General features: G+C 38.3%; 1 protein-coding gene across 6 annotated transcripts in view; it reads right to left on the minus strand.

Annotated features, from left to right (window-relative positions):
- Positions 1 to 26,940, minus strand: part of SPIRE1 (spire type actin nucleation factor 1) — a 125,371-nt gene that overhangs the window by 39,544 nt on the left and 58,887 nt on the right. For all 6 annotated transcript variants that reach the window (XM_048939138.1, XM_048939137.1, XM_048939139.1 and 3 more), the window contains exons 4-5: positions 10,595 to 10,720; positions 209 to 292 (exon numbers count right to left, since the gene is read on the minus strand). In XM_048939138.1, the coding sequence (XP_048795095.1) occupies positions 209 to 292; positions 10,595 to 10,720 (210 nt within the window). The remainder of the gene's footprint in view (positions 1 to 208; positions 293 to 10,594; positions 10,721 to 26,940) is intronic.

Genomic DNA, 26,940 nt, shown 5'->3' on the forward strand with positions numbered 1-26,940 from the left:
AATTTTCTTTTGCTCTGCTTACCATGTGCATTTCCCTCCTATTTTTGAGCAGTGGCAACGGGTGGAGAGGAGGAAGAATAGGTAGTGGATAGGAGATTGAAATTGAGGATTTCAATTAACATTGACTTTAATAAACAATTTTAGTTAAGCATTTTGAAGATTTATAAATTACTGATGATGATGAATCAGTATTCAATTATTGTCTTACCCAGTCAGCATTCTTTAATTCATCAAGATCTGTGCTGGATTCATCACTTGTCTCTTTATCCATTTCTTGAATCTTCTTCAGATTCTGCCAATGAAAAGAAAATTAGCCAATAAACTAAATTGTGGCAATACTTTAAAGCAATGCACAGAAAAAAAACCCAAAAAACTAGCAAGTTTGTTAAACTCCAAAATAGAAAAGGGAACTCTTCATAACAAAAGTACTGTTACTTGCCAAATGCAAGACAGCTTATTTGTGCAGAATGAGAATTCCCAGGAAACCAGTTACAAGGAGAAATAAACTATGTGAAATCCTTTAAATAGAATAGTGACTTGTATTTATATAGAAATTAAATAGCCCATATAGCACAATTACGTGGTTTTATTACTCAGAATCTAAAATCTTGAGTAAGGCAGGGGAATGGACCTTTTATAAGTAAAAATTACTATTTACGAACAAGATAAGATGATCAAATATGGAAAATGTTTGCAAAGGGGAATAACAAAGCTTTTATACTAACGAAAGTTACAGTGAACAAACAGGCAAGCTCGCATACAGGCAAATGCAAGTAAAAGATTTAAATCTGTGGTTTGAGTGACTTAAGAGAAATGATCCTATTCACAAATAACTGCATACTCAAAATGCTATTTTCTATTTTGCTTCTGTATTGAAATTTTCTGGAATCGGCACTACAAACAAATTTCTAATACTCCATTGCATTCCACTTTAACAGAACATTTTCCAGGAAATCCTCACCAATGTTTAATTTGATCTGTTTTCTTGTTACTTATGTATTAAAATTCATAGTTAAATCTTCTGCTTTATTAAGCAAATTCATTACTATATAAGACTAAACCTATAGTCCAGAGGTCTGATAGAGACATATTATCTGTATGTTAAAAACATTCCTCACGCTGTTGAGCACTCAAGTTCTTCTTTTAATGGACCTAAACAAGACTCATTTCAGCCTCTCAGCTTCCAGAAAGCTTAAAAATAAGCATAATTTGTAAAACATTTTTTCCCACAAGTAGTTCCTCGGCTGTACTCATTTCTAGTGAAGAAATGCAAGCACTGGAGGAGGGCTTAACTTGCACACGTAACAAGTATCTGCCACAGCTGATGACAGAGACGTGAGTGAGTCAGCCACCACGGAGGTTTTGGAAAGACAGCAGATGGATTATTTATTGTCTTATTTAAGCGAATAGCACACTTGCTTTCACATCAAAGAAGAAATACCACTCCTGTGCTATAAAGAACAATACATAATTTATAGGAAGACTCTCAGAAAACCCATAAATCACCTATGCTACAGAAGTAAGTTACCACCGCATGCTCCAGGAATCTTTTGGCATGACTTGCAGCATTGCCACAGAATGCCCAGCTGGGAAAGACTGTTCACATGAAAACTTGTGTTGGCTCTGCTGCAGTGCACAGCATTCAGTCTAACACTTACAGGCCATAACCCTTTTTCACAGGGAAAAAAAGCAACAAAAATGGTAAGAACTAGTAACACAAAAGCCTCATTTATGCATATTTTCCCATCCAGCATTTCTTCTTTTCTGTGTTATTTCCAAAGGTGAAGTAATAATTTTGAGGATGGTGGTATCTTGAATTGTAATTTATTTGCTTTCTTGTGAATGGCTAACATTTACTAATAAATTGCAAACCATAAAATCATTTGAAGGCTTTTTCCTTTTCCTTCATCATAATAAATAATTATCTTCAGCAAATGAACTCACAGCTGTCAGATTTGCTCCTCCATTCCATGTACCTGCTGGAAGGTACATATTAATTTTTTAAAATTAACATGTTCCAGATGCTTAACCTTCACTTTGTTTAGCAAGACCTGCAGCAATTACCCACTTCAGCAGTGATGTTCCCTACAATACACTTAGCTGGGCAGATTTATGCCCAAAGGCTGATGCCTTTGGCTGACATAAATATTCCATGAAGCTAAAAAGACTACAACATATTTTTCTTCACAGTAAAGAATAAGAAATGGAAAAAAAAAAAAAAAAACCAACCCAAAACTCAACACCTAAACATCTGAAAGATCTTCCAAATAAGGCAACCACCTAATTAGTTTATCTGTAACATAGCTAAAGGGGGATTTTCTACTTCAGTAAGCTCAGGTGTAAGTGATGCTGGCTATCAAACACTGGGGAGCTACGAGAGCCAAACCCAGCATCCATGCAGCAGGTCTCCCAAAGAGCAGTGGTACGACACAAATGAGCTGGCATAAGCACAGGCTACTGCTGAGGCTAGAATCCTTCTCCTCCTCATCCAGCTGAGAGCTCCTGGCACTTCTCAGTGTGGGCACAGACACCCACTCCACCCAACACTGAGCTGTTTGGGGAGGAAAACCTGCAGGGAGAACGACTCATTTTGTCACCAGCATAGATCTGTCTTACCCGCAACAGCTCAGACCCCCTAAAAGCAGCTCATCATTCAGTAACTAGAGAACTGTGAAGTAATTTCCATCGCTATAAAATATAGATAACTTTGGAAAATCAGGAGAAAAAGAAACAATACTCTGTCCTTGCAGTCAGGATTTATGAAAATTTCTCTAATTCTTCTTCATCTGTCAGGTGCTGCTTAGGAAGGAATAAATTCACAATGACAAACGATTACGTTTAAATTTCTAGACAAAATGAAATATTACCCTTTCCTTCCAGCACCCTCTCCATTATCAGTAGGTTTCAGAATAGGTTGCAGTCGTAAGTTATGGAAACCAAACATTTACAACACAACAGACCATTTGTAAAACTTCATTTGGTCCAAAACCTTTGACTAATCTCAGCTGCTGTGTCCATTTGTTCTTACCCATGGGAGGGTGGATTAAAGAAATCCATTACAGAATAATAAATACAATAAGCCCAAATGGGTTTCCTTTTTAGAAAGTAAAAATATCTTAAAAGGGTTTTTCTAAATGATCCCAGAACCTCAGACCCATACCACAGATCTGATTCATCTATTACAGGCTGGGCACACAATCAGGAAATAAGGGTTAGATGGGTAGGCAGCAAGGGTTTCAACAACTCTGGCTTTTTTAAACCATTACAGCATTTGGCCTTTTTTTTCTCCAACTGCACTGTGTGATAAATGCTAGTAACAAAATTACCAAATTTCTTTAAATGTCTTCCTGTGCTATTAAAAGTTGGCAGCTGATTTGCTGCTGCTCTGTGTCCCACATTTGTCCCCCATTTGGGACACGCGCTCCTATGCCTAGTGACAGATGGGAGCTTATGTAAGGCACTTGTCAGCAAAGCATCAAGGACTTGCTTCCACAAAGTGCTCTAAAACACAACGTTTTATTGAAAATGATATTCTCAGGAATGCAGATCTTCATTTTGTCTTTCACCAGTCTCACAACACAACCACCTGCAGTTCCCAGAATATGAATTCTTGTTCGTTTGGTCACTGATGCAAGTGATTCTTACACTGCTATTAGGGGAACTAATAACGTGTTCTTCCACCTTTTGCGTCAATTAAAAATATATAACACGTCTTTGGGGAAAAACTGCTTTTATGTATTCAGCTATCCATCCTGATTTAAATTCCAAAGGCTCAGCCAGCAGCATTACTCCACTTCATAGAATCACAGAATGGCTTGGGTTGGAAGCGACCTCAAAGCCCAGCCATCCCCAACGCCTTGGCATCAGCAGGGCTGCCCCCCAGCAGCTCAGCTGCCCAGGGCCCATCCAACCTGGCCTTGAGCGCCTCCAGGGATGGGGCACCACAGCTTCTCTGGCAAACCTCTTCCACCACTCAAAGTAAGAAACTTCTTCCTAACATCCAAAATAAATCTTCCCCCCTTGTTGTATCACTATCTGCTCATGTAAAATGTCAGTCTCCCTCCTGCTTATAAGCTCCCTTTAAGTACAGAAAGGCTACAACGAGGCTCCCTGCTGCCTTGTCTTCTTCAGGTTGAACAAGCGCAGCCCCCTCAGCCTTTCTTCGTAAGAAATGTACTCTTTATGAAGATGCCCAAACTCCTTTAACTCAGGTGACAATTGTTGAAGGAAGTTTCATCAGTCTCTAAAAAATTCCCTCATTCTTCATATCATTTTAAGTTTATCACTGAATATCAGAAAAAATTTTCTCATAAACAGTGGTGTGGTTTCCAGAAAGAGCAGTAGTGACCTTAAGCAGCAGTACTGCTTAACATACTATTAATAAAGAGGGAAACACAAACAAAAGAAACCAACCAAATATTTGAAACACTGAATTACAATGCCCACAACACACACTATAAAACAAGTAGACTTCAACCTCATTAAAAAGATTGCAGTGGCTCCAAAACCGAGGGATCAAACAAATTGTGATGTGGTCACAAGCTTGATGACAACACAGTTGCAGAAGCGTAATCACTGCAAGCCTGGGAGTGCAGGCAGATCAAGGTAAAAGCAGAAAGGTTTGTGGATCAGTTTCTCCAGCTGAGCTTTCTGATAATACAAGCAAGTGTATTTAACAGCTTTCATAGTCATGAGACTATTAGGAGTAACTTGGTTAATGACTGTATTTCCAAAATAAGTTAACCATTAACATTATTTAGGTACCTATTAACTAACTACCTTTGTAACTATTTTGTACAATAATACATCAGTATAGCCATGTTAAATGAAAAGTAACAATCTACTTTCTTAATTGTTTTCCAGTTGAGCCTTTACATAGCATGAAGCTAGAGGGAAAAAAAAAAAAAGGAACAATTTAATTTTTACTTACATGTTTTATTATGCTTTGCAGATTAGCATTTTCCTATATGTAATGTTAAAATATATCCAGACAGACTGAAAGAATTGTGATTTTATATTAGAAAGGATAGAAATCATAGGTAGCAGAGTTTAGCAGTACAGAAATAACAGATTGGAGACTCATCTGTATTCTACTAACAACTTAGTTAATTAAAAGGCATACCATGCATAATGAAATTATGGACAAGTTTTCAATGAACTCCCACTGCAATTGAAGATGTGAGCAATTAAAAAACTATATAAAATTTTAATTATTTGCTGGGAACATTAATCTTCGTACTTCAGGATGTGCCTCCATTTCAAAAAATTTGGAGATATGTGTCAATTTTGAGACAAGTAGCACATTAAGACATGTACCTACAAAATGCTTGCTGTAGTAAACTGCTGTCCACCTCACATGCTGCCTTTAAGCACCAGCTGTGCCAGTTGTGTGTTTACCACTCACAGCTCAGTCACAAACGATTAGTTCTGCTACAGGCTGAGATCAGTATTGGTGGGTACCACTCACAAGATCCCAGAACAGCTGAAGTGGGCAGTACTTTTCATATCCCCCAGTCCCAGCCCCGCTGCAGCAGGGCCACCAGAGCAGGGTACCCAGGCCCACGGCCGGGCAGCTTCTGCAGACCTCCAAGGAGGAGACCCCACAGCCTCTGTGCAGCCTGTGCCAGTGCTCCGTCACCTGCACAGCACAGAAATGCTGCCTGCTGCTCAGAGGGAACCTCCTGTGCTCCAGTTTGTGCCCCAGCCTCTTGTGCTGGCACTGGGCACCACTGAAAAGAGCCTGGCCCTGTTCCCTTTGCATCCACCCTTCCAGAGTTTATAGACATTGATATCATTCCCTCCTGAGCCTCTTCTTCTCCAGGCTGAACAGTCCCAGCTCACTCATCCTGTCCTCACAGGAGATATATTCAAGTCCCTTCATTGTCTTCCTGGCCCTTCATTGGACTCTATTCAGTATGTCCATGTCTCTCTTATACTGGGAGCCCAGAACTGGACTCTGCACTGTCAGCATGGCCTCACCAACAAGAAGGATCATCACCCTCGGCCTGCTGGCAATACTTTACCTAATGCAGCCCTAGACACCATAAACCTTTGTTGCAGCAAGGATGCATTACTGGTCACTCAGGCAGTAAGCACATGTGGAGCATTTCCTTCAGAAGGAAGTAAGCCTGGGCTGTAACATGGAGTTGAAGGACTAGGGAAGATAACCTCTCCATAAATCAGCCTCACAACACAGACAGCAGAGTGGATCTGCACTCCAGTCTATAACAGCGATTTCTGTATTCCTTGCTTAAATAGCCTCTGTGTGTCTCTCAGAGTCACACTTGTTGCCATCTTTGAGCAATATATGTGACCTTTTACAGATACTCCACAACATTTATCTCATGGCTATCAATCATTTGTGCCTTCACTTCTGTCTATTACTAGGTGCCAGCAAAGGTGATCTCAATGACTTTTTGATGATTCTGGAAAAAAAAAAATCATAGAACACGTTCCAGGGCCTCAATGTCTTTCTTGCAGATCTTTTCTTTCAGACTACATTCATTTTCATAGTCATTCAAGCTACCTTCACACACACATAAATTTCCTCCACCTTGTTGTCCATTTAACAGTGTTGTCCACTGTTAAACTAAGAATGAGGAAATCCCCTTTTTGAGGAAGTTCCTTACTGCAATTTTAAAAGCTTCCCGCCTAAGGCGAGAAATAAGCTGTGTCTTATTTTTGACATCAGCTGTAAGTGTCTGCACAGCGGGATATGGAGTTAGTAGATCTTAGCCCATCCAAAGACCACTTCTGGATGGCAGCAGATGGTACACAGGGTGCATCTGCAGCAAGGGTAACTTTTGCAGAGCCTGAGCAGCATACAGATGCTGCCAGGAAGCTGAAAAATAAACCAACCCAGTAAACATGACACAATACCTTTACCCTGCAAAAAGATGCAAAGTTAGGTCAGATTAATGAACTAAATTTCAACTTCACTCTGGGACTTGCTGCTCTTATTCTAAAGAAATATGCATTTTTACTGCTGTTATTCTGTTGGTTTTATTTAATTATTGCAATGGTAGTATCATACCTGTCTCATCTCTGGCTTGAGTCCTTCCTTTACAACTATTAGACCTAACATTTCATTCTCTTATTTAAAAGTGGAAATGTCATCTGCCTGTCTGCAAGTCATCTCTGCTGCTGACCCCTTAAACATAAAGAATCAGACCGGAAATAAAATTCAAATGGATTTTAATCCAAATCCAATAAAATCAAGTATGTGACAAAATGCCTGAAACATTTTATGTGACATCCATGGAGATGACATTAATGGCTCACTCACTGTTTCATCATTTCTGAGTAATGCACTCACCCAAATGCGTGCCAGTAAAGCCCTATCTGAAGCTACGCTCCATTTGCTATGATGATAGCGATGTTCACGTGACAGACTGGAAACACGTGGATGCCTGGTAGATGTGCTGGTAACTAAACATGATCCTACAGGTCCATACATCCTGTCCCTGATCCAGCCCACTGAAATGCCAATAACTTTCAAAATTCTGACAAGTTGGTATGGAGGCAAATTGAAAACAGCATCACAGTAATACTTTTTTCTACCTCTTTCAAAGCATACTTTGCTGCTGACCCCATTCTGTGCTATACTACAAGATCAGATTTAGTCCATTCTTGGAGACTGAATTTCTGCAGACCAGTTCTCCCTCTTCCACTGAAATTCTGTTGGCTGTTTAAGTGCCTACTGAGCAAAAAGAGTGAGCTTCCTGTATCTGGGAAATGGATCTCCAGATACAACACAATTGTCCTAGTATGAGCCCAAGTGGCTTTTATTCAGAGGAAAGTTATTTCAAGTCATTTTAGAGGATTTCCCCCCTATTTAGAATTTTTAATTTTATTTTCATCTCATTGCCACAGCTGTGTCTAGGTTTTAAGGATTCTAAAGGAAGCTCTCCAAATTAAGTTCCCAGTTTTCAAAATAAACTAATAGTTTAAAACTCCTGGTATCTTTAGTATCAGAGACACAATATTACACAGTATAAATCTGTTCTTTTTTTTAATTGAAGCTGATACATATGACTTGTTTTCCTTATCATTGCAATCACCACAAATTGATGATGATAAAATATTCTCACTTAAGTATGATACATTTCTCTCCTTTATACCCCTACCCATATGACCATTAAAAAATGAAAGGGATTTTATTGACTTGAATTGTGCTTAACCATATTCCTCACAAATCAAGATTCTTCCATGTATTTGAATAAGAACACATCAATAATACTTCAGTTTTCAGTGGTACAAACCTGCCGTGATCACGTGACTTCTACCTGTCTAAAGTATAAACCATAGAGGTTATTTAAAAATGGTAATAACAAGATTTACAGCATTCCATCTTGTATTTGCTTCATCTATTTTTCCTTTTTATGCTAAGTTATTTTCAAGAATCATGCTGTATCTGAACCTATAGTTGGATAAAAACTACAAGCAAGGGTCTAGCACATAAGAAAAGGAATTAATGGTCTTACAAGCTGCTTCTGGACTATTTTCTTGCTCATTTCTTTTATGCCCACAGGGAGACTGATCCAGGCTAAAATTAAATCAAAGGATCAAAATTCTGGCTTCAGGAAGTGCAGTGATAAAAGTCTCATTGGTTTCGGTAGGGCCAGAATTCCATCTACAAGGATTACCTCCTCTGACCTAAATGTGCTTTGAAACAATCCCTAAGAGCCTTTGAGAGGCAAATGGTTCCCTTCCTTTGCGATTAACTCATAGTATGTTCTGTGGTGTTATCAGATGTTGGGTTTTTATGTCCAATTACAAGATGATTAAATAATCTACACATTCAAAACATCCCTGTGTTTATTTTAATAAACAAACAAAAAATGTTTTTAAGGTAATTGAAATAATTATAAAACACAGCATTTCACTGCAACATTGGCAATACAGACACCTCATTACCACTTCATGTCATCGAAATCATTAATAACTTCTGGAAATGCACTTCTCTAAGTGGGAAAAAGAAGCCCAAAGGGTCTTATCTTCGAGCCTCAGCGCAGACTTTGCACTAGCTATTAGTTAAGGCATTTCTAGAACACATCATTCAATTAGTATATCCAATGGTTGGGACAATAAGGAGCAGTCAAATGCTCAGATGTGAAATTAATGATGTCAAGGTTCAGGAGATGGCTTTAGAACTGAGATGCTCTCGGTGTTATCTGCATTGAGTGCAGATGAACTGTACTACAGGCACTTCAGAAAACAAGTGGCTCTTTAGCCATGCTGACACTGTCGAAATTATCCTCATATGATACTGCTTCAGTTTAAAAATTGCATTCAGCTTGAGAAGGACTGGAGGACAAATGGAGGTGAAACTTGACCCAGTGCAATAGAAAAATATCATTGGAGGAGTGTCCCCATTGGATGGATTCATCTCAGCCATGTCTATGAACAGGAGGAACAGCACCAGCCTCTTATGCCTCTGACTGGTTGCATCTTCCACCAGTGTGACAACAGAACTCTCTTGTGCTGCTCCGGGGCCCATCTGACCCAACAATGAGCTGATTCAGCTCATTAACTTGACAGGACAGATCCTTTTTTTATTATCATTTTTTACTTTTTATTTACTTGCTGCATACTTTTTCTAGGATCAGCAGAAGCAAAGTAGTGGGAGTATGCAAGCACGGGTGAAACAGCTCAGCCTCTTTGAGAAGCATAATAGTTGTATCAACCTGTAAGATTTTCCACTGCTTTTCAAAAGGTTATTTGGACCTTACACAGAAGAAAACCCCTCAGATATTTACTAAAAAAGAGTAATTGTCAGATTGGCTCTTGTGAAGAAGCCAGTCTTTAAAAGCATCTTTACCTTTCTGCCCTTCCCCCTACTCGCTGGCTTTCCAATGAAATGAACACGATGTGTTAATATGAGACAATTTATGGAGCTACTCTGCAGATCAGATTACCAAAACTACCAACCATCATCAAGAAAAATCCACCCACCCTCAAAGTTATTCTTCCGCCAAATCATCTAACTGAAGTGGTTCATAGGATGCCTTTCAGACAACAGTAACAACCAAGCCAGCAGTAAACACAGGAAGCATTACCTACAAGTGGATTTATGTATTTATTTATTTCAGTTGACTCTGCTGTGAAGTACGTGACAGACAAGCCAACCATACAGGAAAGGTAAGGAAAGTTGCTGACTGGGGACAAAACATGAGCAAGAAGAACCTAGAAAATTCCCAGCCAAAGACAAGGCATAAGAAGGAGCTGAGGAACAACAGTTAAAGCTCAGACTCTTAACAACATCCCTGAAACACCAGAGAAGTTTTCAGACTCAAACACATCACATATTTGTATGCTGGAATGAAAGCACATTCCAAGTAAATGCTCTGGTTTCCTCCCAAATAGACTGGTCACAACTACTGACAATTCCTGTGATGCTGATGCAGATGCTGACAGACCAAAGAAAAACTAAAAAAAACCATCACATAATGCAAACCCCACCATAACTTGGCTGTAGAACTACTCTGCCTTAACACTACCGTCAGTTTTCAGATGCATTTGACATCTACAGCTGGCTGGGTACAGAAGTGATTTTGTAATCCTAATTCACATAAAAACAAGTTCAAAAGCTTACCTCTTTTGCACTTTTAATTTTGGCCAAGAAAGTGTACAGCTCCATTGTTTCAGCAAACAGAGCTCGGCACACTGCTTGATAGTGGTTCGGTGCCTCTGATCGGGTTGGCAGGTGGGCGGCACACAGCTAGAGAGAAAAATAAATAGCAATTACAAACAGTGCCCCATTGCTTTAATTATCAGTACAGAGCATGAGATAAAATGAAAGGAAATACAATGGGATATTTCAGGCACAAAAATCCAGTAAGGACATTTAAGCTAAGGTGGAAATTGTGGTATGTTTTCTATGACTGGTTAATCTCATCCTGTAAAAGTGTAAATCCTGTAAAAAACCAAGACATTGCCTTTTTATTCAAAAAAAGAAAAAAGAAGAAGGAAGAAAGAAGGAAGAAGAAAAAAGAAAGAAGACAGTAGTGAATGTTTGGAAAAAAAGCAATCTTGCAGTATTAAATTTGGGAAAGTGTACCTAATTCAAACCAGTTTTAACATTGTACATTTCTTTACTTTCTTATGAATGTGGAAGAGAACTGTATCCCTATCAGTTTATGAAAGGACAGAAAGCAGTGGTCAAGCTGAATCTGATCTCATTTACTGAAGTGGTACAAATATTTTAAAAATCAGCAAGGGCTGCAAAAGCACTGGCTTTCAAATAAGACATTCATGGATGTTTTCAGACACAGATGCAGCTGATTTAGAGAAAATATTAATAGATTTTTTTCATACACACTAAGCATGAAAAAACTCCAAAATCCTACTGAAATCACTAATAACCATTCACAACTTCCACTAAAGCAGAAGTCAGATTGACACTGCTTTTAGAGGAAAACATGCAGATCCCCTCTCTGACAAGAGAAGCCTCACTTAAATAAGTCTTTCTATTTCAAATAACATACATGTAAGCAACATCCAGCTTAATGAACAGGGCTATTATAGAATAGCTGAGCACTCGTGCTCATGATTAAAGTCTTTTTCTTACACTTTCCTTGAGTCGCAACCATTTATTAGTGATGCAAGAAATCTTTGTCAGAAACAAAACAATAAAATAATGTCTACAACAGTATGCTAGTGTTAAATGCTTACATACCCAGTGCAAAACATAAAATCTGCATATCCTGTACGATATTGGTGTATATATTAAAATAAGACAAAATCTTAACCAAGGCCTTGTTACTGTGGTTTCATAAAGGCTATTTTCTCTACAGCTAAGACTATGGACAAGCCTAAACCTGAGGAAATAGACGGCTACATTCAGAAGATCTGCAGAAGCAAAGCTTGAAACAAAAGCCTCTTTAGGAGAAGAGCCCTTAATTAGCCTAGTGGCATATTTCTCTGTGTTCTCCTGTGTTACAGCGGTGGTTACAGAGGGCACAATACATGTAGAGCTCTGGCTGCACTTCACATTGTTTTCAGTCTGACTTAAATCCACGCTGCCATTCCCGGATGCTGTTCTGTGGCCTCTGGCTGTGGGTTCCCACTGATGCTGGCACCCCCGTTTGTTCCCCAGTGCCGAGAGAATTTCTCACCCAGGCAAAAACTAACACGGTGAAGGAGATGGTGTTCTCTGTGGCTTGGACACGTGTAGCAGAGCAGCCAAAAAGGAGTAATGGGATCATGCCGCTGGAATGGGGAGAGGGGGGAGAAGGGAGGAAGGGCTGAGCAATGTTAAATTGGCTTAATCTCACTGACTGACTGCTTTCTAAGGCCACAACCTCCATTTTATTTTGTATTTCTTTCAACTGGTATAACAACACTGAATCCAATGGTCAGATTTGATCGACTTCCTCGATAAAATCTCACAAGCACCATCTGGACTCCTGTGATAATCTACCCTGATTACTGCAACCATGTGTGTATAAACATTTTGAGCCCTTAAAAAAGAATAGACGCACATATATTGAAAAGCATATATAGATTTTTTCCTTCCTTCCTAAATGTTTTCAAATTTTATGATGCTATGTGATGCTTTATGATGAGAACCAAACTTTTCTTATGCTCTTTATACCAACTTCTGGGTAATCATAGTGGTAAAGTGGAGACATTTAAAAAAACATATTATTATTATTTTTTAGCAAATCATATTTTCTACTTTGCAGGTGAAGGGAGAAAAAATGACACAGAAGCATTTCTCTCTTTCTAATGTATGCCACCTTGACAACTCATACTGCAAAGACAGCAGCTGTTAAGTATTTCCCTTTGCTTAGTGGAAAAGTCAAAATTATACTACTTTAAAGCAGAGTATGGTTAATTGGCATTCTTTTCTCTCAATAACTAATCATGTTCTTACCTGCCTTACTATGTTTTCAGAAGGCTATTTCTAGTTATTAACTACAACACAGATAAAAAGGGTTGCATTCTACGATGCACCACTTACAGGAATAATAATGGCTGTAAAAGGATAATAACAACAACAATTTCAAAAAGGTCCTAAAATTGTAAAGGTCTTCATAGCAGAGAATAAAATGCTATTTAATCAGATGGCACACATGTATTTAAGAATACCTTTTTTTTCTTTATTTAGAAGCATGTTAATTAGAAACAATTTGCATCAAATATTCAGAACGTTAATGAATGCAGCAGTGGCAAGTTCAAGCAGGGGATGGATATAATCTTGATTCTATTATTGAACGTGAAGTAAAGAAAAAAAATATATGTCTGCTGTTACAGCCAGCAGAAAAGTAACCACATAAGAAGTGAACCGTTTGGTTTGTAAGCATGAGAATGCAGATTTTCAGAGGACCAGCAGCTCTTACGAGCTTTCATGCTCTGAAAAATCGATCTGAGTAATTTTAGATAGTGTGAACTCACATTACATGTCTTAACATACATTTTCTGGATAGGGGAACTAAGCCTGAAGAAAACTGCTAGTAAGATAAACTAATTTTTTTCCCCTTCATTTGTATCTACTGCACTTGCACACTGCTCAGAAAAAAAAAACAGGGAGTCAAGACACATGAAGTATGAAATGTCTTTTCTAATGAAGTGTGCAGTGTCACTTCTAGCCTAAGTGCACCATATTTATCCACTTAAATTATTTTGTTTTCTAAAACACATTTTTAATTTGACAGTAATAGTGTCTGAAAAGCCACATTTCTGAAACACACCACAAAAATCAGTCAGAATGTTTTAATAACTGAGTTATAGACACAGCCACCTCATGAGCTCCATCTCTTACCATGTGCAAGAAGGATTTAGGTCAAGTCTGCAATCTTTTCCAGCCATTCAAAGCTCATCAAGGAAGGGAAGCCTCTGTAACGCTGCTTATTCTGACACTTGCATTTTCATCCCTCATGATACAACTTAAAACTAGCCCAACGGGAATGAATGCGAACAGTGCCCAGAGCCTAATACAAGGGCTGTTTGTTCTTCTTCCAAGAAGTCTCAAAGAGTATGGTTGAAAACAAATTATATGGTCTTTGCAAATGAGGGGAGTATCAAAAATATTATCAACTACTGAAATATTAACTAGCTTGGTCGGTAATATTTCAATTTGTAGTCACTGTGAAGGGATTTCTTTTTTCTGATTTTGTTTTGTTTTCTGAGCCTATCCGAAAACCAGCTTGACCCAAAGCGTTCAATCTTTGCTTAGATCACTAAGAAGATTAGAGGCTGTTTCCATCCACATTTGAGGTTCACAGAAAAAAAGGCATTACGTAAATACCGTAGCCTTGCCAGCTCCTTGGTCCAAATCACCCTCAATTGACTAGGAAACAGAGCGTGTCAGCCAAATCAGTGTTAAGAGAAATTACAATTTAACCATCAGAAGAGATTAAGCAGCATTTCTTGGCTCTGTTTGAATATTAGGGACTACATACAATTACAGTGAGTACTCACAGTTGAGTCACCTCCTAATATCAAGGTAAGTTTTGCAAAACCATATTTTTGGCGAAAGCAATAATGCAGACTTCACCAAAACATCTGGCATAGTGTCTGTATGAATGCACCCCAGAAAATAAAAGGATCTCTTTCTCCCATGGCAAAGCTATTGATATTATGCAAATAGCACTTCCATCCTGCAAATGCCAGGCCTGTTAAGTGATCTAAAGCACTGGAGAATTAACATAAGACTTAAAAGATGTACCTTTTCCTTAGCCAAAAGGAGAAAAACTACTTTTAACTAATAGATCACTGAACATGCAACTGGACAGGGCGTTAGCTTCATCCCCTGCAGGACAGAACTGCAGCAGGCTCAGATAATATAACTGAGCTTGAGCTGTTTTCCCAAATTGAAGTTATTTTCAGGAAGATTTTATCTCCATGCAAATGAACCAGATGTTGTGACTCTTTGGGGGTGGGTTGTTTATTTTTATTTTAATACATGTATCATTTTCATAGAATCACAGAATCCTTACAGTGGGAAGGGACCTCTAAAAGTCACCTAGTCCAACTCCCCTGCAATGAACAGGAACACCTACAGCAGATCAGGTTGCTCAGAGCCCTGTCCAGCCTGGCCTTGAACACCTCCAGGAATGGGGCATCCACCACCTCTCTGTGCAACCTGTTCCAGTGCCTCACCACCCTCATTGTAAAATATTTTTTCCTTATATCTAACCTAAATCTACTCTCTTTAAGTTTGAAACCATTTCTACTTGTCCAATCACCACATTTTATTAATTAATAAATTAATGTGTAATAATAAATAAATTAATTAATGTGAACTTCAAGGAGCCATCTGCCTCACCAGGAAAAGCAGTCTTACTGAAAAAAAACCCCATCTGTCTATTTACAGAATTCAACCTAGCACTTTGTTCAACTTTATTATTATTCAGAACAAAGTTAAGGATAAGACATGTTTTGACAGGAGTCTAGAATATGTTTCTGTCTCCTATGACCACCTTTGTACATCCTATAAGGGAGCTTTGCTCAGTGCAAGTTCAAAGGCAGCTGTCACAGCAGCTGGAGTTGCTCACCCAGCTGTTGCTCTCCTGACCTTTCTGGACAGAGGTTTGCCCCAGCTCCTCAGCAGGCCAAGGATGAGCTGTTCCCTGAGGTACTGTGAGAAAGGACTTCAGGGGAAGACTAACAAGGTAAGACCATGCTAACACAACAGGGATGGGAGCAGAGCAGCTGTTAACCCATAAACTCAATGAACAAATTCACAGAAAGTACAGAAAGTATTCACAGAAAGATACTATTCCTGGAAAGCTACCTTCAGAAGCTTTTATGAATTTTAAATAGATATTTAAAATGATCATTTCAAACAGGATGTATACAGTTCTGATCATCTAATCAGACACTCAACACATAGCAAAAACTGATCGTGTCTCTTTAACAGACTTTTATGAGAACTATCTTACGAGAGAAAAATATCCCTTGCTTCACTCATGTTATTCATGTCATCACTTTTTGGCAGTACATGTATTTGTGTTTTCAAGGATGAAGCACACAGGAAGAGTCAAATTAGACCAGAAATCTCTGCTGAGCACCTTGAGAACTCACAAAGAATTGCACCCACTTCCATCAAACCAGACTGATGCATTAGTTTCACAGAAACAAGTTTGATGATTCCCACAAAGTCTTATGCTTTTGTTGCTCTCTATTATGTTTAAACAAACAAACAAACAAACAAACAAACAAATTAAAAAACAAGCTTTGTTACTTACATACATTAACTATATTTTACATTTTATGTGTACCCAAGACAATTCCTCTTTCCTTAATATGGCCTGGGCCAGCCAAAAGGTTGGGCACCCATGTTCTAAATGATTCTCCCCACAAAATGGCTTAATATACACATGAAAAGTTATGAGGGTACAGTACACACAGTGCTTGGGAAGGGCTGCACTTTTTATCCACTGCATTTATTTTTAAACTTTTTTTTTTTTTTAATTGTATTTTAAAAGCAAAACTTGAGCAATTCAACAACGCTTGGTATGAAACTCATGCACAGTAAAAGCACTCTTCCCAAATATTTTCCTCTACACAGAATATCCATCCTGACACCATTTTTTCCAGGTGCCCATTGGCTTGAGGCGCCGAGTGCAACAATTCACTTTCTTAAATGTAGCAACTATTTGAAAATAGTCTTAACTACTTTTCCATGATATTAAGCCAAATTTAAGCAGTGATGATAATCTTGATAAAATTTCAGTAAGACAACAACTCACTGAACTGCCTTATTTATAAACTGGAATCTTTCCCAACAACAGAAACAAAGATGAAGGTGGTGTTCATCCTGTTACATTTAAATGATACTATCTTCAGGGGGGGAAACAAAAGTCTTACAAATATTTAACACAATTGCTAACACTTGAGACAGGAATTAGAACTTTCACATGTGCTAAGAAAAGGAAATCACACTAAAGTATAGATTAGAGACTACATTTAAATTGTCAGCATAATCCCATATTTTTTCACGATCAGTGATCTTCTATATTACCTTTCTAAGCGATCTGATCTTTTGACTATCAGAATAAGGACTTCAAATGAAGGTCAGTCTCTGTTTCTGTGAAGTGATATTTCCACTGGACAATTTGAAAATGTTATGTTTTACAGTCAAACTAATTTTATGTGCTAGTGCAGGCTTCCTGACAAAGCTACATTCAAGTTTTCATTTCTTGCTGAAAGCTATTTAGCTATTATTACAGCTCAAATACACCCCCAGCATACAGCTGTGCTAGAATGCATGTTACACGTATTGTTAGCCTGTTTTTCTGCAGTGCCCTCTGCACTAACAACATCCTGTTTCCCAAAGGAGATGGTTTCAAAGGAGCCAATTAAGTGAAAACCAATGCTGTATTCTCTGTTAGTTTCAGAGAAACCACACTCTGTTGTTTTTTAGCAGAATAATGAAGGAATTAATAGAAATATGCTGTAATCTGAATTTGCTGGCTCTTGTTCTTTGACTATTCAGTGGCTCATAAATGGGATTATTGATGAGCAAGGGCAAAATCCTACAAATGATTTTTTTCCCATTCTTCTACATGAAATGTCAACCCCTGCAACGTACAGCAAAGCCACTGGTTAGCCTGTCAGCAGCAACCATTTTCTAAAGCTGTCTGCTTCACAACAAGGCAGGAGCTCTGTGCACATTCAGCAGCTCTCATCTGTACCACTCACATTCTGCCTGTCGTGCAGAGCACCAGCCCTGCACCATCCCCAGGGATGGGACTGAGGCATCTGGGTAGAAAGCTACCTTCAGAAGTGGAGTAGAAGATAGATGGGGAAACATGATAACATTGGATAATTAAAGGGGAAGGGGAGTGTCTGTACATATTAACATGGTTACCTGTGCAGCTGTTTAGCTAGAAGCCCATTAAGTTGTGGAACCACCCTTTACATTATTAAATAACTTAGACCCAAACAACAGATAGCAGAAGGTTGCGCCCCTGCCCTGTGACTTGTTTGGCTGTCAAATGTGCTTCCCAGGCCCTCCTTAGAGCTGGTGGGTGCTTCTCACTGGAACTGCTGCTGCTCAGCAGAGAATTGACTTGGTTTTGTACCCAGCTGCTTGGTATGTGCAGCAGGGCATACACCCTTCTGTTCTCTTCTTCTCAAGCCTCCGTACAAGCATATGAAGCGGCCTGAGCTTTCAGAAACTGTGTGAACTAAATAGGGCATCTCTGGAAAAACAGTAGAAAATAAAGAACAAAAGAGTAAGAAAAAAATCATCAAAAGGCAACAAAACAACTGGGAATAACTCAGCACAGAAACAAAATCTGATACACATATAAAAAGGAAGGAGAGCAACATGGAAGGAAAGTTGTTTCCATACCAATTCTCCCACATTACCCATTAATCTCCTTATTAAGCAGTTCAGATGTTTGGATACTTACTAAATGAGAGACAATGCATTAATGTAAAGCAGTTTTATTCACAAACCACTTAAAATCCAATTAAAATATATCAACTAAAATAAAAACATGCACTTTCCTTGGCAGCAATTTGCAGTTCATGTATAGAGCTTTAAAATGTATGTGTGTGGGAAGCTTGTTTATTTTTATGTAAAGTGCTGAAACTTCCCTCAGCAGGCATAATAATAATTTGCTTTCATGTTTTGTCCTGAAGCATGGCTTTTCATTCCTATCCAAAAAAACAGATTTCCAGCTGCTTAGCCAAACAAACTGCATCACTAAACATGACAGCTTTTAAACTTCACCTCCAATGCATAAAGCCAGCAACTTCTAACCAGTCTCATTTTGCTTTCATTACATCTCAGCATATGGAAATCCATTCCTTTAAGTGTGCCCTCTCCTTATTTGTAATGCTTTTGTCAGGGAAATCAAGTCTTGAAACTCTGATGGTTCCAGAAAACAAAGAAAATTTCTTCTTCCTCTTCTAAGAAAGTATGCTTAGATTTTTAGCTACCAAATTTAAACTGCAATTATATTATAAAGCATATCACTTACATAAATGTTAATATTTAAAACATACACCACTTTAAGGTAAGTTTGAAGGAAACTGCTTAATCCACAATTTATTGTGCCTTCATTACAAAGAAAGCATTGTATTTCCAAACCAAATATATATCCTTGCTTATTCAAGCATAAGAAGATATCTGAGACAGAAAGTGAAAGGTGTTATTTTCTCCTTAACTCAGTTTGTTTCAAGAAATGGAGAGCTTTATTGTCCACTTTCTCTATGTACACTCTATTCCTGGAAATTACCTCGAGTATGGTAATTACTAGAAATTGAATTATCTAGCATCAACGGGCTTGATATACACCCTATACATAGGTGGGATTAACCACCTGTAGGGGCTGCAGATGGTGTTTGTATTGCCCTGACTGCTCAGACACTTGAGGGAAGGGCAGCTTCACAGCTTTTCTTTATAGCTTCCACAATTTTCTTGCCAATGGCAACAACAGAAGTAGAACCACCATTCTGTCACACATGCAAGACCACATTAGGTACCCAAACCAGTACCAAGTCTACGTTGCATATATTCTCCTATCATTGTGACTCTGAATTACTATTTCTCTTTTGCTGGTGAAGAACTGAGGCCAATACAAAGCCCACTGAATTGGTCAGGATCCTCTTTCTGTTTAAGAAAATAAAAAACTTTGGCTCAAAGTCACAGTTGTTCAAATCATGTAGAATACTACAGCATTTTGCCATGATATCCCTGCTGTGTTAGTCTGTTTGTATTTCCATTTGCTACAAAAGATTTCAGTTTTCATACAAAAATTTAGAATGGAAAACTGTAGTGAATAATTACACATCTTGTAGTGATTGGTGTTTTTCTTAGGTCCTGAACTCAAAAGAACACATATGGAACATAATTTTCATTATTTCTAATAAAGAGATCATGGAGATTCTAGCGCAATCCAAAGGCTGACCTCTTGCTACAGTCTTAAAATACATAAATTTTATTCTAATATCATAAATCATTGTGAGGGTGGAATAGGAATTAGTCCTTCTTTCTAATAAGGATGAACAATACATAACACAAGCTGAAAACCTGAAGATCCAAAGAAAGAGATATTCGCTCCTGCTAACTAAATTCAGAACTCTTCTTCTTCCCTAATTTTGTCTATTTCTTTTCTAACAGTGAAAATGCATATTTCAAAATATGCCACCTGAAGAAGACAGCAAAGCACTGGCCAATGTCTGACTGCAAAAATCGAACAAAGCTTGTTGCATTTTTGAAGATGCATTTGCATTTTCAAAATACTGAGCATTTTTTGTGAAATGAAAGTCCTTTGTATACTCAAAAAAAGGGCACTACTTAATGTGTTTGATGAGTATTTCCAACTCTTGTCACCTTGTTTTTAAATCAGATATAATAATTTTCACTTTACATTATTTCAACCACATCAGGTAAGTCTTATCATCCTTATCCATGAAAGAGTCTCATAGAAACAAACATGTTCCATGGTTAAATGGGTATGTTCTTAGCAGAATACAGTTAAGAGGGGGAAAAAATACACACTACAACCTAGCTATGAGCTTCCTCTTCATCAACATCGTACCATCTGAGGAGAAAAAGAGAAAATGGAGGGAGGCTAATTACTTTCCTAGTTCTGCAATTAAACAGCACAGGAATGCTTTTTTTCAAACATACCTCTCAAAATAATTAAACCTTTTTGTGCCAAGTATTCTAAGGACCTGTGCCACAGATAATTATTTACCTGTTCTCAGTTACATATCATGAAAGACATATCTCTGCAAGTGAGGCAGGAACTCCCAAGCTCAGTTTTTCAACTTCAAAGTTAGCCTTAAAACCACTGGCACTTGCAGCAGCATCTACTCCACGTCAATTGAGATAGATGCCTTTTAATGATACTTTTGCCAAACCCTTTCAAAGCAGAAATATAAAAAGGCATTGAATCTCTGGAAGCTAATTAATACTGTAATGATCTCAATCTACAGAGAGTAAGGTTATCAACGTGGTGATCACAGAAGAGCACTCTCCTGCATGCAGTCAAAGACCAATTGTTTCTCATTGGTAACTCCTTTCTGTAGTGACATTGTTCATGACAGAGACATTTTTAAGGACAAAACTTGAGGGAGCTATTTTAAGAATAAATAAGAGCAAAGTACGGATAACCAAAGACGCAAATGCAGGAATCTATTTCAAACATTCCTACCTTAGGCAAGACAAAAGGCAGTTTAGCATCAGCTTTGTATTGAAGGGCTTGACTGTGATGGATGGAGGAACAAATCTAAGATGCAGGCAAACTGTCCAAATTGGAGTCTGTTGACAGCTGTAAGCTGGATTTAGAAGATCATCACATCTACAAGAGCCTAGTGTAAAACTGATGAGTGCTAAAGCTTGCAGCCAGCAAAGACAGTTGAAAATATAACTGTCATGTCAAAAAGCCCCAGATGAAGTGGTTCCACAGGACTTTTCGCCAGTATCATTATATATACTTTGGGGTCCCAAAAGAAGAAAGACTTCAAGTGCAAATAGGGAGGGGAGGAAGACAAGGGGCTATCCCAGTTCCCTCAAACTCCACAAGACGCCAGCAGGGAGCTGCCAAGAAACCATCTTGTTCAAAGAATCTTTATTAAAAGGCCCCAACTGTTGCTAAATTAACCTCAGAGAGAGGTTATCTTTACCTGCCCAGGTGGTAAAGAAAATTACTAATCACGTTACTGTGGTAGGCACATAAGACAATAGAGATTAGTGGGGGATGGATGGCCTACTTACCTTTCCTGTTAACTCACCTCAGCAGTTTGCTCACTTGCACCCAGGCAGGATTAATATCTGGGAGATTACAGGACTCTCCGTCTTCATTTTTTTACAGAGGGAAGTGTCCCAGAGGTGACAGACACTGTCCTGCTTTAACCAATTGCTCTACTAGTCTAAGCGGGCAGAGCAGTGCCATGTCTGCCAGCAGGAAGGAGGAGGGCAGCCTTCATAGTCCCCCCTTCTCCTCCAGCTGCTTGTGACAAAAGCAGGCCCAGGGAGGGGAAAAATGTATATGTATTCCCATGGTGTTCTGAGGTACATTATTTGTAGCTATTTCGTGATTATTAGGAACTTTTTTGAAAGTTCCCCATAACAGGCAGAGTGTGTAAGCAGTAGGCAGAGTCTCCCCAGTCTAAAATGGCCAAAGTGGAAGCCAACATTCAAGAGCCAGAAGCTCTGGCATGAAAATTTCAGTGTTCCTCCTGAAGCTGACACCCTGCACCTGGGTGGGCAATGCTTTTGGGCAAATGGCAGACATTCTTCATTGGCAAATCCAAGTATCTTGGCTCTCAATGCATGAAACACCGTTACCAGGACAACAAATTGCAATAAACGCTCCCTCCTTTTCTCACCAACACATTCAAATGTGAAGAAAACTAACATCACACGTTTAAAATGAGTACAGTGGTTAATTTCAAAGTGAAGAAGACTACATGTTGACCTCCATTACATTGCCCAGAATAAAAAAACAAGGCAACTCTTTAAGACACCAAATGAGATCACTTTAATTAATGAAACCTGTCCATCTACCTAATTCATTTGAACACTTGTCATCTGTAGAGCAACTTTAAAATTACATTAAAGGGATTTACACAAACCAGCTTTAGTTTCTTGAATGGGCTGAAGTACAGAAATCCCTTTACTTTCTACCCAGGTTTATAAAAAATTAAATGCAAACAGAAGAGAAAAATTAAGCTACTATTTTTATATGCTGCCTGGAAAACATGTTTTCTACTTCATACCTTTGAGCCATTAAAAATATTTCTACTGTGACACGATTCCTCTGTCCAGACATGAAAAGACTTAATAAATCATGCTGACTAATACTCTCCTGAACTTCAGAGGTTTCTCATATGCTTTTTAATATTACATGCTACCACAGCAGTGAAAGCTTTTTTTTTTCTTTTTTTTAAAAATAAAACAAACAACCAAACACTATAGCTTCTCTCTGCCCCAGTGCTGCCATGTTTTCAATTATCTTTTGATTTTAGTGGATTCAGGTCAGTGATACTTGACATCTACCTGCGTGCAAATAAATTAAATGCAAATGCAGGGACTTATAACACACGGTACAATACAGTACACTGATCAATTGTAAATTCATTAGAAGGAAACAGTTCATAAAGAGAATTGGTTTTTATCTCTTTAGCAAGGAGTTCTCACCTCATTAAAGGAAGTGTCAGTCTTACTGTTCATCTCCAGAAACTTAAGCATGCCAAAAAGGAAAAGTAAATACAATTACTCATTATGACCTTCTTGTCTGGGCTTCAAGCTTGTTTTGCCCTAAGGAAAAGGCAGGTAAAAAGCGTAGTTCTCTGTTTTGGTTTAAATCACCCCAAGTATTTTGCTCTTCCTTGCCATCAGGAATTCAAAAACAATAAAACAAACTCCTTGTTTATTTAGCATTTAAAATCAAGTTTCCATCCTCTTTCTCCCAGAAGCAAATATATGAATAAAACAAAGGGTTTTGTTCTCAGGAAAAAGACGTAAAAAGCAACTCCCTGTTTTCCAATCAACCGAGCTTGTAAGTGTCCCCTTTTATAGGCTATAAACAAGGCAAACTCAGAGCTGAGCACAAAGCATTGCTTCCACATGCACCTGGCTTCTCTCAGCATGAGCACTGTGCTCTCTGCCCATGCCAATCACCTAAATCCTTAGTTTACAATTAGTGATTGTTTTGAGTGTGCCAGACAAAAAGTAGCGATGGATGCTCCTCATCCCTGCCAGTTCACTGTACCTCTCCATGAAAAACCCCTGAATTTCCATGCCTGCTGCCTTCACAAGGCTTCCAGGCTAATCTATATCTTCTCTTCAGTAAATGCTCTGCCAAACTTGGTATAGTCAAGTACCATTTTCTTTAGCTGCATAAGTTAATAAGTTATTAGCAAGGCTACCAGATGAAAAAATTCAAACAGTTTTGCACAACAAAGCATTCAAAATTCATCTGCAGAGATGCACAATCTTTGAGATTGCACAGCCCAAGCAGTATAGCAAGGCAAAGTGAAAATTTATTTAAGAAATTCACTAAGATAATCACCAAAAAAAACCAATCAACCCTGCTTTTCTCATTGTGGTAATTCATTAAAGATATTTATTAATCAATCATTTAAAATACACTTTGGGCCATACATCTTGTAGATAATAGTCTTTTGAAAGCCATCCTGTGAGACTATTCCACTTACAATACTATTTAAGGATGTTGCAACTACATTTTTTAAACAAAAACCTACTGTAAAGTTCCTCTAATTAAGAAATGCATAACATTCCCCATCTCCGAGACCAATCTTTGAGATAAATATGATATTCTAACTTCTAGATTCAGATCTCCAAGGGCCTATTATCTAATATACAATTTATTTCTTTGTATCAAATGGCCTTATCTCATCTAAATATTTTTTTCTAAAATACTACATGCAACAGTACACTAAGCAAAAGGGGAACAGAAAATAGAATCATGGTAACACAGTAATCAAGAGCATATTAAAACAATCATCTAGCTCAAACAGAGAGATTACTGTTTTGGAAAATTAGTGGTACTTTTAAGTCAATTCAAACAACTTTCCTCCAAATGTTTCATTTCTTTTAATACTGTTACCAGTACTGAAATAAATTCACCAAAAGGAACTTTGCCTCAAGCTCAAGGCTCCCTATTGAATAATTCAAAAGCAAGGCAATCACAGTGGCTTAATTAAAAGGCCCCTGCTCAGTTTCTTCATTTTTCCCATATTGGTCTCATATACAATATGCCTCTATAAGAAATAAAGTAATTATGTAGCAACTATGCTGCTTCCATTTTTTTGACAATGCAATTAAATTATCCTCCATGTGACCCCACATTAGCAAAATTGACAACTGAGATACCCACATGAGCATCCTCAAATCCAGTCATTTGTGTCCTGACAAGAACGGGAAAAGGTAAAGCTTCAGTTGGCACCTTTCTTCTTGACATGCATGGGGTCTCCAGCATGGGGTGAGGCTGAAATACCTCACAGAAGACAGCCTTGAAAATTTGTAACAGACCATGCTTGGAGACTCTGCCACTGGCATCTTTACTTCAGTCTGGAAGGGGCAAGATGTTCTCATCCAGAAAAATCAGTAGGCCTAATTAGTTCCTCCCCCCATAAATCCCGCTTCTCTAATGACCTTAGAGCATTATGGCTACAAGAACATTCATCCTGCCCCCTTCAATCACAAGCTCTATACGGACAACTTAAAACAGCAGACACAAGTTTATCTGCTGGTTTGAATATGGTCTGCAAGTGCATCCATTGGGAATTTTCAACATGTAACATGGTATGAGAGTGTTGTGTGCAGCAATTCTGTATGCCATCATTAACATGTTAGTCTACTAAGACATACATCACATATATAACGTAAATGGTACAAGCAGTACTGGTAAGGTACAGCAAATACTCCCTAGGACATTATGTGGAATTCAAAGACAACCTGTGTCCTACAGACACAAGAAGTTGCCACATGAATCTGCATAAAAACATCTAGCATTTCTGTACATTTTTTAAAGCAGCAGCAGAAGTCAGTAAAGTTAAAAGCTATTTATAACACTGAAAATCCAAGATTGCAAAATCTACATGGGTAGAAACAAGATTTTAAGAACGATGAACTCTGCCAAACCCTGAAATAAGACAAGCTGCTGTCCTAGCCAATCTTTCTGAGCAGATCTACTGCCTTTACTATACTGACAGCAAATCTGAGAAATCCACTGTGGCCTTCTGTGCTCCTATCGGTTTCAATACCTGGAGAAGGGGGGCATATGCAAGCTGATGAAAGGCAGATCAGAGCTGCTCTGGACAGCTTGCATCGCCAGCCTGCACTGCCTGGCCAATTGCCAGAGCTCCTCCACAGAGCAGAGGAGATTCAGGCCACTTTGGTAATTAATGGCAGCTCTACTCTGTTTTTTTTCTATTTTGTATGGATCACTGTAGTGGCTCTGTGCTAACTGACTAACCATTACCCTGATTCCAAGCCATTAGTTAGAATTTCAAAATAATTCGATCAAACAAAACATACCTCATAAAAGTAAACACTCATTGATCTATTTTAGCCTCCAGAGTCTATTTTAGGCAGCTTTGGATAACACAGGTTCTTTGAGAATTCAGATTAAAGCTTATATTCTGATGCGTTATCTCTGACAGATTGCTTTGCACATTTTAGATACTTGTATTTTTAAAGAGAAATCCAGAGGTCTTTCACAGCAAATTGTGCCTTTTACACAGTAGTGACACCATTACCACTAAACACCATTAACAATAAAAAATCCTTCCACCTCCACTAAAAATTAGAACTTTATTTGCACCCATATATAAATTATTTACAGTAATTGCAACATAAAACAGAGGAGAAGTCCATGCCCAGCTCTGCTTCTTTTTAGACGCTAAAAGGCCACACACAAATTTCAGACTTATTCTAACCTACCAACATACAAAGATTATCTGAACACCCAATCTGTTTCCTGTTTTTGTTGGACAACTCTTTGGATTCCTCAGACTATTTTAGACCTTAGACAGGTTATACCAGTATAATTATGTGAATTATGGGTACAGGAGTTTTTTAACCAGTGTAGATGCATTACTATGAGCCATAATGGGAAAGAAAAATTACCACAGAAAGGTGACTTGGTTTTATGTTCCAGCCTGGACACCTCAATCCACCTAAGCCTGTGCTGATGCAAGGGATGTTTTAAGTGTTCTGTGTAATAATAATAATTAATTACTTCTATGCAAAATCAGAAAAAAAACTAGAAACTGTGATCAGTACAAAATTATTACTTATAATATTTACCTTTTACTTGCAGAGTTCCCAGGTGTCATCTGACACAGTGGAAACATCTGTTTCCTCTGCAGATGTTTATAAAGTCCTCTGTATCAAAACCATGGTATTACTGTTATATGATTTTATTTTAAAATCGACACATTGCTGTAGTGTACATGACAAAGATTGAAACGTGCAGAGATGCTTCTGCTTTTTCTGCACATTCT

This window comes from Lagopus muta, chromosome 3 (genome assembly GCF_023343835.1).
Source record: "Lagopus muta isolate bLagMut1 chromosome 3, bLagMut1 primary, whole genome shotgun sequence".
NCBI lineage: Eukaryota > Metazoa > Chordata > Aves > Galliformes > Phasianidae > Lagopus > Lagopus muta.